Here is an 18978-nt window from a genome sequence, read left to right as displayed (position 1 = left end):
TTTCACCAATGTGAATACAATTCTATTTATGTGTCTGAGTGTTTTGTCTGCATGTATGTATGAGCACATGCATGGCCAGTGGAGGTCAGAAAAAGGCATCGAATTCCCTGGAAAATGGAGCTGCAGATGGTTGCAATCCACCACGTGGGTGCTAGGAATCAAAGCCCTCTACAAGAGCCACAGGTAGGTGCTCTTATCTGATAATTCATCTCTCCAACCCCAACAGTTCAATTTTTAATTTATAAGCTAGCTAATAAAACCTGATTTTAAAACAAAACTACACACACACATACATACACACACACACTAAAGTAAATGTCCTCCTGATTTTAAAACAAAACTCTATACACACACACACACACACACAAAATAAAGTAGAATGTCCTCTTTGGCACAGTAGAAAATTACAGCAAACTACTAAGTTTTACTGATTTCCATAAAGAAGCCCAAGGTTCTAGTCTAACCTCTAAAGAATGTTACGCAGGCTAAGAAGGACCAATTTCAAACTAACAAACTAAAGACTGGGAATGATTTAAAGAAAGTCAATTATCTGGAAGAAACTAGAAATCATGTAACCAAATTCTGTAATTTGTATAATACTAGAATAAATTTTCTTATAATATAAAACATTACTATTAAAAAATAAAAAATAAGCTGGGCGGTGGTGCCGCACGCCTGTAATCCCAGCACTCTGGGAGGCAGAGGCAGGCGGATTTCTGAGTTCAAGGCCAGCCTGGTCTACAGAGTGAGTTCCAGGACAGCCAGGGCTACACAGAGAAACCCTGTCTTGAAAAAACCAAATCCAAACAAACCAAAAAAATAAAAAAATAAAAAATAAAAAATAAAAAAACAAGCCAAGCAGTGGTGGCACACGCCTTTAATTCAGCACTTAAGAGGCAAAAGTAGATATATCTCTGTGAATTCAAAGCCAGCAGCCTGGTTCACAGAGTGAGTTCCAGATCAGCCAGGATTGTTACACAGAGAAACCTGTCTCAAAAAACAAACAAAAAGAGCCACACACATACCTTTTATGACAGCTTAATGTCTTACTTAGAGACAAATAAATGGAGCCAGCTAGATAGCTCGCCAGGACCTGCTAAGCAACGTGTCCTAAGTTATAACCTGGGACACCATGATGGAATGAGAGAACAATCTCACAAAAGCTGCATAAATACACAAAATAAATAAACATTTCTTTCAAAAAAAAAAACCCACGGGGGGGGGGGGGGGGGAGAGATGGTTTGGCTCTGCAGTTAGAATATGCATTACTCTTGAAGAGGACCAGGGCTCACTCTGCACCCCAATGGCAGATCACAAACACTTCCAACTCCAGTTCCAGGAAATTCAGCGCCTCTTCTGACCTCCAGTAGATTTTTGCATGCATTATGATACACACAGATACACTCACACACACACATATGCATACAAAATAAAAGAGAGATGAATTGAAACAAAACAGAAAATTAAGTTAAACTACCCTAGACTCCAGAAAGCATGATACTCAAAGAAAATCTTTCATAAGAACATAATTGGTGGGGCTGGAGAGAAGGCTCAGCAGTTAAGAGCACTGACTGCTCTTCCTAAGGTCCTGAATTCAAATCCCAGCAACCACATGGTGGCTCACAACTATCCATAATGAGATCTGGTGCCATCTTCTGGTGTGAATGAAGACAGCTAAAGTATACTCCCATATAATAATAAATAAATCTTAAAAAAAAAAAAAAAACATAATTGGTGAGCTTACAGTAAGCATTCAAAAAAGAATTCATAAATAAAAAAATGGAGCTCCTTTATCCATAAAGTGAGAAGATTCACAAAACAGTAATTAAACAGTTACTGTGAAACTGACTAGTCCTCTGAAATTTAAAAAAAAAAATTTAATAGCAAAAAGGCAAAAACAAAAACAAAACCACTGGTGGCTCTTTCAGAGGACCAAGTTTAATTCCCAGCACCAATATAGCAGCGAACACCAGTCTATATAACTCCAGTTCCAGGGGATCCAATACCCTCATACAGGCATAAAGGCAAGCAAAACACCAATGTACATAAAATTAAAAAGGAAAATATTTATTTAGAAATATTTTTTTATTTAAAACATTAATTAAAAAAAAAATCAGGCCACATGGTGGTGGCACATGTTTTTAATCCCAGCCTGTAATCACATGGGCTGGAAAACACCTTACTGAAGTCTTTATTGTAAATACTGAATACTGAGTGAGAATACAGAAATCACAGATTAATTTCATGAAAATTGACTTCTCCCTGTCTCCCTGCCCCCAGTGCTGAGGTTACAGTTGCTAAGATTTCCCAGATTCTAAAAGTATTACAAATCTGAATTAGGTCTGAGCACACTTACCCACAAAACTTTTTCTTAACCCCAAGATTTCTTTTTGAACTCCACAAAATGTAAAGTTCACCCAAAGAATTCATAGACCAGAACAAAGTCTGAAGCAAATAAAATAAGAAACTAGTGAAAAAACCTACCAATGCTAAAATCATAAAGCAATGTAAAGGAAAATGCAATATGTACATCAAGAGAAAATAATTAGACAAATCAAAGTCTCAGACATGTTTGAAGTAATAATAATCATGTCTTTTTTTTTTTAAGATTTATTTATTTATCATATGTAAGTACACTGTTGCTGTCTTCACACACTCCAGAAGAGGGCATCAGATCTCCTTACAGATGGTTGTGAGCCACCTTGTGGAGGCTGGGATTTGAACTCAGAACCTTTGGAAGAGCAGTCAGTGCTCTTAACCACTGAACCATCTCTCCAGCCCATAATCACGCCTTTTAACTACTATTTAAAGATATTTAAATTTCCATTACTTCAAAATATTTTTATTTTTGTGTGATGTACATGATGTGTATGAATGATTATGATTATTTCAAACATGTTCAAAATTATGCTGTCTATGTTATTGCCAAGGGGCATAAACTGCCTAAAACCAGATTGTTCTGAATCTGAACTGTGAATGAGCAAACATCTCAACAATTTAACAAACACGAGGAAAAGGGCAGTCCACAAGCAAGATGATGTTAAATACAATCTAAGAGTCAGCTGGGTAGTGGTGGTGCACACCTGTAATCCCAGCACTCTGGGAGGCAGAGGCAGGTGGATTTCTGAGTTTGAGGCCAGCCTGGTCTACAGAGTGAGTTCCAGGACAGTCAGGGCTACACAGAGAAACCCTGTCTCAAAAAAAAACAAAAACAAAAAAAACCCAATAATAATAATAATAAAACAAACAAACAATCTAAGAGCCAAACCTGGCACTATGGTGTATGCCTGAAGTCACAGCTATTCAGGAGGCCAAGACAGGATTATTTCAACCCAGAAGCCCAAGGTTAGCCTGGGCAACACATAAATCCTTATCTCAAACAAACAAACAAAAAATGCACAATATATTCTAGAATTGAGGCTACATCAGTGATATAGCACTTGCCTACTGTGAGCAAGGACCTGGGTTCCATTTCATTTCTATACTGCTATCCTGCAGAAAGGTGCAGGGGTGTGCGCGCGCATGCACACACACACACACACACACAAGGAGTCCACATTTCAAGTACACAAGTAGAGGAAGTAATCAAAATCGTTTGGTAGCCTTGACCTTTCCCTTTGTTTCAGACTAACCTACTCAAGAATTAATTTCTATATTATATCACATCCTATAAAACAAGCATTCCAAATTTCTAATTCATATACTTTTTCTAGCACTTAAATTACTCCCGAATTTCCTTCCCTGCATACTTGTTAAACATTCTCACATCCAACAGTACCTGAAACTAAGATGCTATCATAGACAAACCAATCTCCATGTCTATTTTCCCATCCTCACAAAAATCCCATAAACTGGCAGGAATTTTTTTCTGAAAGAAATGCTTTGATAATGCACTGCTATTTAAATAACACGAGTACACTTCTATTTTTTTTTTAATTTTCCAATACTATTCAAGACTAATTGCCATGTATTGTATTAGTCTTCTATAGCAAACACACTAAAGCTAGCTCATAGTCTCTTATCTTTTAAGTATGCAACAAACATCCACTACTCCGGGAATGAGGTAAAGAAAAGCATAATTCTTTAAACTTAAATGTCTGTGGGCTTACATGGGCCTTACAGTTTAAAGGAAACCAAATGGACATGCACCTGAGTGCCACATTCTGAACCTGTTAGCAGATCCTAACCAGTCATGGAAGGTCATGCCTGCAGTCCCAGGGCCACAGTCTCAAAACGAGCCCACACTCCAGAGTGAGCCAGAGCTAACCCTTCAAGACCCTGTCTTACCAGGTGGTGGTGGCGCAGCCTGTAATCCCAGCACTCTGGGAGGCAGAGGCAGGTGGATTTCTGAGTTCGAGGCCAGCCTGGTCTACAGAGTGAGTTCCAGGACAGCCAGGGCTATTCAGAGAAACCCTTTCTGAAAAAAACAAATCCAAAAAAAAAAAAAAAAAAGGCCCTGTCTCAAATATAAACAAACTCAGTAACCAAATAAAAATAAATAAAGTAATATCCAGAACAAAACTATACACTTTAGAGAAAAGGCAATAGGAGGAAGATCTCCCGGTTGAAGGGAAACAGCATTAAATCACTGGAAAAAAGCAGTTCATATAAGTAGAGTGTGAGAGAGCAATGTGCAAAAAGAACAATCCACAAAAGAGGGTAGTTTAAAGAGGAAAAAATACGCCTCTTCTTGGGGGACAGGGTGAGACAGGGTCTTGGTACCTAGTCCTAGCTGGCCTAGAATTCATAACAGACTACGTTCAATTTGCTGTGATACTCCTGCCTCTGCTTCCACAGGATTACTGGCATGAACCACTACATCCAATCTGGAAAAACTCATAATAAAATGCAAAATAGATAGACTCAACAGCACAGATGTTATAAATAGGCAAGCATGCCATGCTTCACTATTATTTGTGTAAAAATTATGAACTGAAATGAACTAATACAGACAGGCATGGTTGTGCTCTGGAGAGAGAGTCAGCCTGGTCCACACTGTACAAACTCCAGGACAGCCAGAACTACATAGAGAGATCCTGTCTCAAAAATGGATCAGAGAGACATAGAGAATATGAATGAATAAATAATACAGCTTTTGCTTTAAAATAAATTTTATGGCCTTAGTATTTTTAGAAAATTAGTATTACAAGGCTAAGGATACAGCTTAGTGGTAGGATATCTGCCCAACAAGCTCTAGGCCCGGAGTTAGATTGCCAGCACTGGGATGTGGTAGGTGGGAAACAACAGCCAACAAACTGACTACAGATGGTCTTCTCATTGAAAATAAGCTGGGCCTGGTGCAACTACAATAGGAAGAGAGCAGAGGCACAGGACTGAAGCCATCCTGGTCAGCAAGACCCTGCTTAAAACATTTTTTTAGAATAAAACATAGGCTGGAGAGATGGCACTGTGGTAAAAAGCATTGGCTGCTCTTCCAGACAATCCAGGTTTAATTCCTTACACCCACATGGCAACTCAAAAACCTCTGAACCTCTAGATTCAGGGGATCCAATGGCTTCTTCTGGTCTCCAATGAGCACCAAATGCATGTAGAAGACAGATATACATGCAGGCAAAACACCCATACACATAAAATCAAATTAAAATTTGAAAATAAATACAAATTGTTTCTTATATCTAGAAATCAGAGTAAGAGAAACAAGCAAATTACTGATAATAAAATTTCCGCCACTATTAATATTTAAATATCATTAAATGTAACTAGGTCAGAATAACCTAAAAGGATCTACTTATTTAAAATGCTCATCAAGCTGGGCAGAGGTGGCATATGCCTTTAATCCTAGCAATCTGGAAGGAGAAGCAGGTGAAGGCAGATGAATCTCTGTTGGGTCTGCAGCCAGTCCGATCTACAGAATGAGTCCCAGGACAGCCAAGACTATATATGCATTGAAACTGTCCCAAAAAAAAAAACTAAAAAAATAAATAGAACAAAAGTTCATCAAAATAGAGGAAAAACTTAAGCAACTACATAATGCCCCATGACAACCAAATCAGTAGCATTTTCTTCAAACTGTATATTCATTGCAGAAATGTAAAGTTATAAAATACTTTAAATTCAATACCTACACTGAACATCCAAGTGATCACTCCTTTTCTAGTCAATCCATCATCAAACTCAAGTGTTCCACATATTATAGGTTATATATAATGAACACCATATTAGATATCAGAAATGTGCCTTTTGTTCCTGTCCAATAGCAATAACTTGGGCAGATCATTTCATTCTCTGCTACCCTTAAAATATTCAAATATAAAAGTTAACTACATCTATATATGGCTGTACACGCTAGAATTCTACAAATTATAAGCTATTTATTTTAACCAATTTAATTTGTTTTTGAGATCACAGCTAAATGAAAAGTTAACAATATGGAATTAAACTGGAGAACTGCACAGACACTTATCAGTGTGTTTGCTATGTCTCTGACTTTCAAAGGCAAGTGGGTGGAGGGAACAGGTTATACTGAAGACTACACAAGTAACTTTCTTTACTTTCTTTTCTTTTCTTTCTTTCTTTAGGTTTTTCAAGTCAGGGCTTCTCTGTGTAGCCCTGGCTGTCCTGGAACTCACTCTGTAGACCAGGCTGGTCTCTTGTCACACAGATTCAAAAACAATTGGCCTCGAACTCAGAGATCCACCTGCCTCTGCCTCCCAAGTGCTGGAATGAATGTTATCCAAGTAACTTTCTGACCACATGAGCTCCTGGGGTAGCAAAAATGGCTCCAAAATATAATAAATTTTCAAGAAAAAAAAAGAACACAAAAATACCAAAATAAAAACAGATGATTCACATAGCTGCTGCTACACTGCAGTGGTTTTCATAGTTTTTCAACATTCCCCAAGGAGGCCTGATAGGGAAAGAAATGCCCTCTTCAACATTAAAATTACTTTTTGTATCCTCAAATACAAGAACAAAACATCAATTATGCTGACAACTGAATTACTTGTATCTATAATTCATTTAAAACTAAAAAAGAAATTATTTAAACTAAAAGCTCTTATTTTTGCCTTGATAGCATTTAACATAAAAAGTACTTCATACTAGCTAAAACAACTGAATAATTGAAATTATACAAGTCTCTGACCTTTAAATAAGTCTGTTCATAGCACTTCTGATCAACCTTTATTTCTTGCTTTTACACTATGGTCTAATAAAATACGTGTGAACTAAAAGAACAGATGAAGCCAGGTGCTGTGGTACCCACCTGTACTTTCAGCTATGTAGGTGTGACATAAGAATCACCTGAGTTCAGTTCTAGGCAGGCAGCCTGGACAACATACACCATCTCAAATTAGGAAACAAGAGCTGGTAAGATGACTTAGCAGGTAAAAAGCCCGTGCCGTCAAGGCTGCCAACAGGTGCCTGAACCAGCTCCTAAGAGCTCCCTTCACTTCCCCAGACATGCATGGACATGCACACTCACAATTAATAAATGTTTTAGCTTGTTTTTTGAGACAGTTTCTCTGTTTAGCCTTAGCTCCTTTCATAAACCAGGCTGGCTTCAAACTCACAGAGATCCACCTGTTTCTGCCTCCAAAGTGCTGGGATTAAAGGCATGCACCACCACCCCCCAGCATAAATGTATTTTTAAATAAATTTTTAAAAAAAGAAAGAAAGAAAAAGATGAGGAGTAACTAAATGCATAAGAACAGTACCATTTCCAGGACCAATAAAATTATGAAAATACAACTAAGATAGATTGAAAGATACAATTCAAAATGAATAATAAAACAGAGGAGGGGGAAGGAGGGCAAAGTAGAGAGAGATCTAAAAAAATAATAACCTGATAATTCACCTACATCAATCTCAGGTCTAAACAAAAGCCTTTGATTTCTAAAACAAGAAACAGTGGCAAAGAATTCATCATTTCACAAAAATGAGTAAGGAAATCTTAAATGCTATAAAAACTGGAGTGACCTGAACTGGCTGCCCTGGAACAACTGCAATCCAATTAAATCCAAAGAAGTTAACTTCAGGCATTTTATTTTTCTACATCTTGCAGATAGTCCAACGCTTTTGAGTTCACTATGTATTTGTTCATTTTTATTTTATGTGTAATAAATGTTTGCCTACATGTACATATGTGCATCACATGTGTGCCTTGGAGGACAAGAGCATCAGATCCCTAAAACCTGACAGGTGCTGGAAACCAAGCCTGGCTCTCCCGCCAACATAAAGAGCGCCAACCACCTAGCCAGTCCCAGTTTACTTCATTTTTTTTTTTTAATACTAGATACTCAGTTAAAATTATATATTATCGGGGCTAGAGAGATGGCTCAGTGGTTAAGAGTACTGACTGCTCTTCAGAAGGTCCTGAATTCAAATCCCAGCAACCACATGGTGGCTCAGAATCATCTCATAATGAGATCTGACATGCTCTTCTGGTGTGTCCGAAGACAGCTACAGTGTACTTGAATATAACAATAAATAAATCTTTTTAAAAAATTATATATTATCTACTCCTCTTCTTCCTTCTTTGAGACACAATCTCTCTAAACCTATTCTGTCCTGAAACTCACTATGTAGACCATTTTTGCCTCAAACTCACAGAGATCTGTTCATGCACAGTGTTAAGATTACCATGCCAGGCAATATAATCTTTAAAATTCATAGGAGAGGATCATAACTATATAAATACATGAGCAACAAGTATATTCTGATGAGTTGTAACATGAATACTTATTCTTCTAACTACACCATGATTTGCAGATAAAACATTACTCTCACAGAAGCATAATCCTTTTAATCTCTTTAAAGCATCTTCATAATTTGTTTTTGAAACAAGGTCATGAATATCCCAGATTGTCCTCAAACTCAATATATAGCTGTAGACAACCTTGAACTTTTAATCTTCCTACCTCCAATTCCTGAGTGGATATGTCCCTGCTTTTATGTGATGCAGGGACTCGAAACTGGAGCTACATGCATGCTAGCTGAGCTTTCTACCACATGGGCTGCAGCCCATTCCAGTTCATAACTACTTACTCAGACTAGAGTCACAAGAACAAAACCTGTGAAGGCAGAGGTTTTTCTAATGTTATGGATAAGAAAACTAAAGCACAAAAAAGTTGAACATGTTCTAAATGCCAGTAAAGTGAAGAGAGAATTACAATTCGTAGTATTACAGTTTCCCAGGTGTTTTGGTATGGCAATTAATCACTTTCTAGATATGTGTAAACACAAACATACACACACACAGGCACAAAGTTTGATTTTCATTGACAGGTGCACTTAAGACAAAGCTATAAATATTTTACAAACGGAAACAACCACTGGAGTTTTCTTTTTGTTTGTTTTTGAGAGAAAGTTTTTCTGTGTAGCCCTGGCTATTCTAGAACTTGATCTGTAGATCAGCCTGGCCTTGAACTCGCAGAGATCCACCTGCCTCTGCCTCTGGACTGCTGAAACTAAAGCTGATTCAACCACTGGACTGTAAGAGAATGAGAAAATAAGATTTTTCTCTAGTAACTTAGCTTTATTTCTTCTGTAATTTTTACCCATATCTAAGTAAGTCAGAGCTTGAGCCCAGACAAATATGAACTGGCTCATCCAATAAATGTATGATAAGTTTTAATATATTAAATGGAGGACATGGAGACATATTAAAACATTTCCCCAAATTATTAAAAATTAAATAAAAGTATGCCAGGTGCGGTAGTGCAAGCATCACCACATAAGGAGGTACATAGGGAGTCCCAGTCAGCAAGTGCTACAGGCATAAATGGTCTCAAAACAAACAAAATTAATTAATTTAAAACATCAGCTCTGCATTTATCCACCAGACAGTCCTTGTGACGCAGAACCATCATCAGCTATTAATCAAGATGAATGACTATGTGTGGGGCAGTTTTACATCCCAGGCCTGCTGCCCTTTGTATACAGCCAAGTTTAGGCTCCCATCATTCTCTCACCGGGGTGCACACAAGGAATGTAAATTTCAATTACAATAGGATATAATTAGGGTAGCAAGCAAATCTGATACAGGTGAATATATTAATCCCAAAGAATAAAATTACCCATAACGCTACTCTCCAACGTTAACTCTGTTGAACAGGCACTGTGGCAGATACAACCTGGCATGTCTTAGGCAAATACTTTTCGAAAATATCACTGATTCCCAATCCACTTCTTTGCATGACTATTCTTGGTCCACACTAATTCTAAGAACGCAGTGTCCTTTCCGTTAAGGTTGCTTTCTCAAGTACTTTCTCAAATTCCGGTCGTCGTCGTCTCCCCCCAAAAGGGGGGTGCACTCTCCCACTTGGCACAAGAAAACACCAATAACAAACGGCAGGAGGCAGAGGGTGCTGCTCTTTGCATCTGCACCACTACCAACCCTTCGCCATTATACCTCAAGTGGGCCAGTTAGAAAGGTGAACTACTTTGCTCTTCACACACTTGTCCATCGCTGTCACCCTCCTTAACCCCTTCCACACTCGCCAAACAGCCACCAACTCTCCCTCAGAGTGGGCCTAGGCGGGTCACCTGCGCCGGCCCCACCCGAGGCCGTCCATCCTCGCACCCCCTCCTCCAGTCCCGCGGCACCGCACGCCCCTTCCCCACTGGACAGATACCTCCGGCAGATGTCTGCCCGCCTAAGGCCATTCTTCCTCCAAACTCCAGAAGCCTCCACTCGTCTAGCCTCAACTCCCCGCCGCACCCGACTCGCCCCTGGGTGGAGGAGAGGAAAAGACCGGCGGCTGGGACGGGCCCCAACCCTGCGTACTCCGCGACGCCCCTGGCCCGGCCGATCCGAGGCTGGCGCCCTAGGAGCCCTCGGAAGCTCCGGAGCGAGCAGGGCCCGGAGGCCGGGGCTGCAGGCGCCGAGCCTACTCACCGGGAGCTGGCGGAGCGTGAGAGCCGGCGCGCCCCACGGCCGGACGACCAGGGCGCGGCCCCGGCGCGCGGCCCTCCGCCCGGCCCTCGCTCGGCGCGGCGAGCTGGGCGCTCACTCCAGCCGCCGCCGCAGCTTCGCCACCTTAGCCGCCATCTTGCCTCAACCCCACTCCCTCCCCCTCAGGCCCGGCGGCCGCGCTGAGGCGGCTCCGACTCCGGCTCCTCCTCCTTCCGGAGGGTTGGGGAGAGGACTCCCTCCCCGGGCGGAGTGCGGCTCTTACCTCGGCCTCGCTTCCTGGGTCGCAGAAGCCGCGCCGGTTCTTTTCAAGTTGTCCCTCACACTCAGACCCGCCCCGGCAGCGCTGCCTCGGGCCTGACCCGCCGCGGCAGCCATCGCGTACTCGGCCTGGAGCGTCCCCGCGAGCCTGCCACTCCCGCGCGCCTGGGGCCTTCCCCTCAGGCGTGGGAAAGGACAAGGAGCCTGGCGCGAGGCTAACCTGGCGACCCCTGCGCGCCGCCCAAGCGGCTGCACGGTGCTCGCCGAAGAGAGAAACCTGCGCCCACGTGGCTGGGATGCACGTTAATTTCACCCCGAGTGTTCATCGGAATGGCGGGCGAGGCCTCCTCCGCGGCGTGTCTCCTTAATCTCTACCTCTTAAGAGAATTTAGAGGCCCGCCGAGCACAGTCTCGGCCTCACCCTTCCAGTGAAATGACGTTTCCTCATAGCCGCTTACTTTTTCCTCTGACAAAGCCGCCATCTGAGAAAGAACAAATGGTGACCCGCTTCGGAAAACTTTTATTTTTCCGGATAACGGGCTGTTTAGACCAAGTTTGAAGTCATTAAAAAAAAAATGGGTTAGAAAATGAAGTGAAAGGAGAATGTTGACGTTTTAAAATGTTTCCCTTTTGGCCGGCGTGCTGACACGCCTGAAATCCCAGCTCAGGAGGCAAAGGAATGGGGATCATTGCAAATTCGAGGCCAGCGTGGTCTCTGTATATAGTGAGTTCAGGGGTACGATCTCAAAATCATTCTAAAATGCTTCCCTTTAAGCACACTGAACGGTAGGTAAGAAAGACACTAGACCGCACAGTTCGGCTTAGCCCCGAAACTGGAGCGGGTAGAGGATTTCGCCACATTTGAGTTTCCACGTTAGACCGCGAACCTTGGTCTCCAGCCGCTGCGCCCGGAACCACGGAACGCAGTTTCAGCGGGCTCAGTTTTCCCGCAGGGAGCCCGAGTCCACCCGCAGCCTTCCTTCCTGCGCAGGCGCAGTGCCACTTACCCGGCATGGAAGTGGTAGGTGTCTTGTGTGTGGCGGTGGCTGTCCTGACTTGGGGCTTCCTCCAGGTTTGGAACTCGGCGGAACGAATGAGGTCTCCGGAGCAGGCGGGCCTGCCGGGAGCCGGAAGCCGGGCCCTTGTAGTGATCGCGCACCCGGACGATGAAGCCATGTTCTTTGCTCCCACGATGCTAGGCTTGGCACGCCTGGAGCAGCAGGTGTCCCTGCTCTGCTTCTCCTCAGGTAGGAGACTGTTGGAGGGTCGCTGGGTTAGAGAGCTAACTGTTCTCAATTGACTTCTTCCCGAAAGGTTCTTCTGTCGTAGGTGGCTCCTTTCTCTGTGCTCGTCACGGGCTGGGGACAGAAACAGCCGGCTTCCCAGATAGGTTGGGGAACCCCGAGTGAACTCCACTCTTCCAAATCGAGGAGCAGAAAAATGGTGGAACTTTTGAACACATCATTGGTTCCGTTCAGCACCTTCATGTTTCTTTGGGAACTGCGACTGTGCTGGATGTTTTGTTTTTTTAAGACAGTCTCACTGCAGCCTAACATCCCAGGCGTGAGCCGCTGTGCCTGACCTGTTATCCTGAGGAACCGTCCAGTTGCAAAAGGGTCAAATATAATCGTGCACCAAACAATCTGAGCTGTATGGTGTCTGCTCAACCCACCAAGTTTCTTTCCTAATAATAGCAAAAGATCTTCCTGCTGCTTTGAAATCCATTTTCTGCTACAGAGATGCATGTGTCAAATTGGGAGATTTTTTGTTGTTGTTGTTTAACTTCAGACAGATAGTAAGTACATTTATAGATAATTTTAGAAGTCATCTGTACCCAGCTTTTATTAAAAGAATTCTCCAAAAATAAGACTTGCATAATGATACAGACAAAACCAAGAAAACTATGATACCCTAAATATAGTCACGACTACACAATGTAAAGTGTATACATACTTTTTATGTATATATTTTATGATATAGCAAATTTTATGATAATGCAAAGTATTCCTTAATAAAGCTGATTTTCAAAATTGCTCAGGACCTCTTTTCCCATGTGGTTGTCGTGTTGTTCCAGTTCTTCACTTTTTAATAACAGATTTTTCACAGGAATCACATTTTATACATTCTTTTCTCTTAGCACCACTCTCTATTTACTTAATATATATCTATGCTAGGCTTTATTCTAGATCACTGTCATCAGGATTGATATATAAAATTGGCAGAATTTGGGAGAATTATTCTTGGTTTTTAAACAAAAGTTAATGTAGATTTATTAAAGAAAAAAACAAAACAAAAAACAGAGTGGTGAGGCTCCAAACAAGGAAAGCAAACCCTCGTTCTTTTTTTTTAATTTATTTTATTATATGTATGGGTGTTTTGCCTGTATGCATGTATGTGCAGTTCATGCACACCTGTTGTGTACAAAGACTGAAAGAGGAGGATGTTGGATTCCCTGGAACAGGAGTTATAGCCAGTTGTGAGCTACAATAAGAATGCTGGGAACCTGTTGGGCAGTGGTAGCAAATGCCTTTAGTCCCAGCATTCCAGAGGCAGGCAGATCTGAGTCCCAGGCCAGCCTGGTCTATAGAGGGAGTTCCAGGACTGCCAGGGTACACAGAGAATCCATGTCTGGGGAGGGGTGGGGGGGTAGGGGGAAGGGTGCTGGGAACTGAGGCAGTTCTAGGTCCTCTGAAGAGCATGGAGTACTCTACACCTCAGCCAACTCTCTTACCCCCTTGTCTTATGTTTTATACTATAATTATTAGAATTGAATTATACACAAATGTTTCAAGATTTGCATCAAATCTGCATTTGTTTGCAAGATAGTATGGGTTCAGTATGTCCTTTAATATTAATATTTAATATTTTCTAGATTATTTGCAATAGAACTTAAAAATTTAGGTCAAGAAATCAATTTGTCCTTTTTTCAGTTCTTAAATTTGAGACAAAGTTCTCAAACATGCTGGACACCCAGCCTCCCAAAATCTTTAACTAATAAAAGATATAAGCATTCACTTAGCAATCAGTACTTGTACTGTTGTATTTATTTTCTCTGAATACAACTTGCCATTTTTAATTGGTCGCTGTTGCCGGGCAGTGGTGGTGGCGCACGCCTGTAATCCCAGCACTTGGGAGGCAGAGGCAGGTGGATTTCTGAGTTGAGGCCAGCCTGGTCTACAGAGTGAATTCCAGGACAGCCGGGGCTACACAGAGAAACCCTGTCTTGAAAAAAAAAAAAAATTGGTCTACTGTTGTAGTAAAAAGCAAGAAAATAGTAATGTTTAATATAGTGTAGAAAGGGCTGGAGAGATGGCTCAGCTGTTAAAGGCTAGGCTGACAACAAAAACAAACATATAACGTAGTATAGAACAAACTGTAATGGAGAGAGTGCAGTGGGCGGGCCATAGAGAAGAGTGCTGATTCTCTTCTCAGAAGTTTTCCTTAAAGGCTCCAAATAGGTTTTCTTTTGATCTGGGCTTGAAAAAAAGATTATACAGGAAGCAGGGCTACTAATCCTTCTAGGCAGTTAAGTCTTGTTCAAATAGCCTATCCCAACTACATCCTCAGTTCAAGGGGAAGGGAGAAGCAAAAAGACGGTTGTCCTGGTGGTGGGGACTTGGTTTTCCTCAGCCATCCTAGGAGAGGATTTCCAGTTTCCAAATAGACATTGAATCACTAAGAATTTAACAAGAAAGCGCTAAGGCCCTGTGGCTCCTCGACACACCCAGGCTGCTCAGTTGCTTTGTGCGCCATGTCAGTTGATGAGACATCTAAGTACATTTCAAGAAACATTAGTTCATTAAACTGTTCTTTTAATCTGTTACATTAATTTGTATGAATGTATGAGCCTGCATGCCGTGAACCCCACATGATAGTCAGAAGACAACCTGCAGGAGTCGGCTGTCCCCTTCCACTCTCAGCCACTGGGACTGAACTAGGTCATCAAGCTTGGCAGCAAGTGCCTTTACCCACTGAGCCATCTATCTGGCCCCAAGCCACTATTTAAGAAATTTTTAAAAAGAAGTGAGCTAGAGAGACTTCCTCAGCAGCTGAAGAGGCTTACTGCTCTTCTGGAGGGCCTAAGTTGGCTCCCAGCACAAACTTCAGGAGGCTTTTAACTGCCTATTTGAGATTCAACAACCTTTGGGTTTCTACATGCACCTGAACTCACGTGTACATACCACCCCATGACACACATTAGACATAAATGAAAATAAAATTAAATCTTAAAAAGTGTGGTAGCGGCTGGGCAGTGGTGGCGCATGCCTTTTATCCCAGCATTTGGGAGGCAGAGACAGGCAGATTTCTGAGTTCAAGGCCAGCCTGGTCTACAGAGTGAGTTCCAGGACATGTGGCTATACAGAGAAACCCTGTCTCAAAAAAAAAAAAAGGGTGGTAGCATATCTTTAATGTCAGGACACGGGAGGCAGAGCAGATAGATTTCTGAGTTCAAGGCCAGCCAAGTTTACATTAGAGAGTTCCGGAACAAGAATTACCCAGAGAGCAGGGGAAGATTAGAATCATGAAAGGCAACATTTCCCTCTAAATTGTGCCACTAACTCATAGGGGATTCTATACAGTAACTCTGTGTGTGTGTGTGTGTGTGTGTGTGTGTGTGTGCCTGCATGATCTCCATACTATTCTTATAGTCTTTTTTTTTTTTTTTTACTTTATTTGTACACTAGTTTTTCCTGAATATGTCTATGTATCACTCTGTGCATGGTGCCCATGAAGGCTAGGAAAGGCCAGTGGATCCCCTGGAACTGGAGTTACAGACAATGTGAACCTCTATGTGGGTGCTAGGAGATCCTCTGGAAGAGCCGTAACTGCTCTTAACTGCTGAGCCATTCCTCCAGCCCTGACATCTCTATTTTAAGTACTGTAACTTTTTTTAAAAAAATGTTATTTTTGCCAGGTAATAGTGGCCCACACCTTTAATCTCATCGATTGGGAGACAGGCAGGTGGATCTTTGTGAGTTCATGGCCAGCCTGGTCTATAGAGCGAGTTCCAGAACAGCTAGGGCCACACAATGAAACCCAAAACCCTGCCTGAAAAAAACACCCCGCATATACATACATACATATACGTTATATATGTGTCTGTTGTATATGGGTGTAATTTTTATGTTTGTGGTGAGGGTATACATATGTCATGCCATATGTGTAAAGGTTGAGGACAGCCTTGTGGAGTGACTCTCCCCTTCCACTTTTACATGGATTCCAAGGTTCAAACAGGTTACCAGGCTCAGCACCTTACTGCTAAGCCATCTCACCAGTCAAATTACTGAAACTTATAGTGTGGTTATCCAATATGATCAAACCGCTGATTGTTCCTCTGGGCAGGCCTGCTTTTTTTTACCTTTTTTTTTTTTTTTTTTTTTTGGTTCTTCTAAATACTTTTAGAATTCGGCTGGTCATTATTCAAGGAAAAACCTTACATTTCCCCCACCCCGACCCCACCCCTGCATTGGAATTTCACTGACTTGGTGTCAGAAGAGGACATATCAATAACAAAGTCTTTCTGGCAATCATTTTATGATGTCTCATTTCTGTTGGCCTTCTTTCATATCTGTTAAGAGTCTTGTTTGGTTCTGGTTTCTGTGCTGGGATGGAGCCCAGGTCATTGAGCATGGGAAGCATGTATTCTACCACTGACCCACACCCCAGTCCTTTAGTATTGCAATGTTATCCAGGCCAGCCTCAAACTTGTGGCTCTTCTGCTTTGGGTCCTGAGTAGCTGGGACGGTAGGCACGTACCACCATATCTGGCTGTTACTGGTGTTACAGTTAAGGTCATACATACCGAGATGGTGTTTATGCAGTTCTGTCCTTTAATCTGCTTCCGGTTTGTGCCTAGGGTTTCCTATCACACATGTTACAATCTCTGTTATGCTCTTATCCTTGATGTCTTCAGTTAAATAGACCTCCAAATAACACCCAATTTCAGTAGTTATGTCTAATTCTGTTTGTTCTTACAACTTATTCTGGGTTTTTCTATGTGCATTTTGTGATTTTTTTTTCTTATATGTTATGTGCACATGGGTCACCATATTTGTGGTAACAGATGAATGATTTGATTTTTTCTAATATGTATTTTGTATGTGTGTGAGTGGGTGTTGTATGTACACTTGTGTGTGCTGCTATGCATATACAAAGACTAGAAGAGGACATAGGGTATTCTGTTTTATAACTCTTCCTCATTCCTTTTGAGACAAGGTCTCTCACTGAACCTGAAGCTAGGCTGGCAAAGCATCTGTCTCCAACCCCGCCACTATACAGGTATAGTGGTCACAGGTTTTGCATGTGCATGCTAGGGATTCAAACTCTGGTCCTTGGGCTTGAGCAGCAAGCACTCTTACCGGCTGAGTCACCTCCCCACCCCTGGTGATGTACTTTTGCCTCAGCTAAAGCCTTTGCCTGCCCCAGGTCACTCCAGAAGATCATAGCTAGAAAAGCAGTTTAAGTTGAGGTTCCAAACCCAAGTGTCTTATGGTTACAGACAAAGCACGGTATCCCTAGTCCATGATGGGAACCTCAGTTGGGCGCTGCAAACCTGGAGCTGCAATTTCAATTAGAAGTTCTACATGTGATGTGTCCAAGTAACTTTCTGCTTCTTTACAACAGAGTAGCAGATGTCCCAGGCAGGTGTCCTGAGAGAGAATCCAGGGGCAGCCATGTTGCTGCTTTAGAAATCCTCCAGTATCACTTCTACTACATTTCCTTGTTGATGTGGTCCCAAATCTCATTAGGTCCTAGGAGAGAAGTCAATGCCATCTACTGATAGGCAGCATCAGGCTCCTCGAGATTAATGTGGGGCTAGAGATACTGCTGGGGCTATTTTTAGAGTCACTCACACCACAGAACATTGAGTGGAAGTTTAAACCTGAGGGCTAACATTTTTCTTAACTTACTTCCCAAGCAAGCGAAGTCCAAGCATCCCTGTGTAGGGTGGACTTTGTAGTTGCTGTTTGTCTCTCTCTGAAAGTGTAGGCTTTTGAAGGCTTTCTTTGTGTAGAGGTCCCTCATTTGTCACTAAGGCCCAAGCCTGACTACAGAACAGTGTATGCAGATGCCAAGTGCCCTGGGTCTAATCCCTCAGGACTCAGCTACTTTGTTTCCATCCTTCAAATATTGCCCTCACTTTCTCCTCAGTCATATATTCTCAGATGTGTTTGCCTCTGATCTCACATGTTTCAGCAGACATCTGACTCACCATATTTCCTAAAATAAAGCTTACTGAGTTATTTTAAATAATTCCTTTTTAGTCATTAACAACTCTTCACAGTGTTTCTTCTTGAGAAACATTTAAACTCAGCCTAAAGGTGTAGTCTAAGGCACATGTGATGGCCATAGCCCCAGGAAGGAGTTCAAGGTTATCCTCGCTACACACTGATCTAGACCAGCTTGAGTTACATAAGTCCTTATATTCAAGTAGGTTGGAGGCAAAGAAAGTGACAATTTAACACTTTTTTCTATCCAAATACATTTGAAATTTCTTTTTATTAGAAATAATTCTTAAGTATTGATTGTATTCCGTCAAGAATGAAGTAACTTGGGGATGGAAAGATGGCACATTGAGTAAGTGCAGTTGCTGCTCTTGCAGAGGACCCAGGTTCAATTCCCAGCATCCACATAGTGGTTCACAGCCATAATTCCAGTTCCAGGGAGTCGTATGCCTTCATCTGACCTCCATGAACATCAAGTATGCACATGGTGCACATACATGTAGGCAGACTAAAAACACACATATAAAATGAATAAATCTAATAAGAACTTTAAAAGAAAACTTTTTAAAAGGAATGGAATAAATTAGTAATATTTAAAAAAAACATGAGCTAGAAAAA

General features: G+C 41.8%; 2 protein-coding genes across 27 annotated transcripts in view; one reads left to right on the top strand and one right to left on the bottom strand.

Annotated features, from left to right (window-relative positions):
- Positions 1-12209, bottom strand: part of Ncor1 (nuclear receptor corepressor 1) — a 141741-nt gene extending 129532 nt beyond the window's left edge. For 21 of the 25 annotated variants that reach the window (XM_052194174.1, XM_052194189.1, XM_052194181.1 and 18 more), the window contains exon 1: positions 10859-11046. The gene's annotated coding sequence lies outside the window, so the exon portion shown is untranslated. Of the gene's footprint in view, positions 1-10595; positions 10693-10858; positions 11053-11138; positions 11207-12141 lie in introns of those variants that run through there. The other 4 variants (XM_052194175.1, XM_052194176.1, XM_052194177.1 and 1 more) reach the window with 4 other exon arrangements.
- Pigl (phosphatidylinositol glycan anchor biosynthesis class L) overlaps positions 11542-18978 on the top strand; it is a 52983-nt gene continuing 45546 nt past the window's right edge. For both annotated transcript variants that reach the window (XM_052194207.1, XM_052194206.1), the window contains exon 1: positions 11542-12381. In XM_052194207.1, coding sequence (XP_052050167.1) covers positions 12147-12381 — 235 coding nt within the window. In that variant the 5' untranslated portion in view covers positions 11542-12146. The remainder of the gene's footprint in view (positions 12382-18978) is intronic.

This window comes from Apodemus sylvaticus, chromosome 10 (genome assembly GCF_947179515.1).
Source record: "Apodemus sylvaticus chromosome 10, mApoSyl1.1, whole genome shotgun sequence".
NCBI classification, from domain to species: domain Eukaryota; kingdom Metazoa; phylum Chordata; class Mammalia; order Rodentia; family Muridae; genus Apodemus; species Apodemus sylvaticus.
This window is presented reverse-complemented; position numbering and strand designations above follow the sequence as displayed.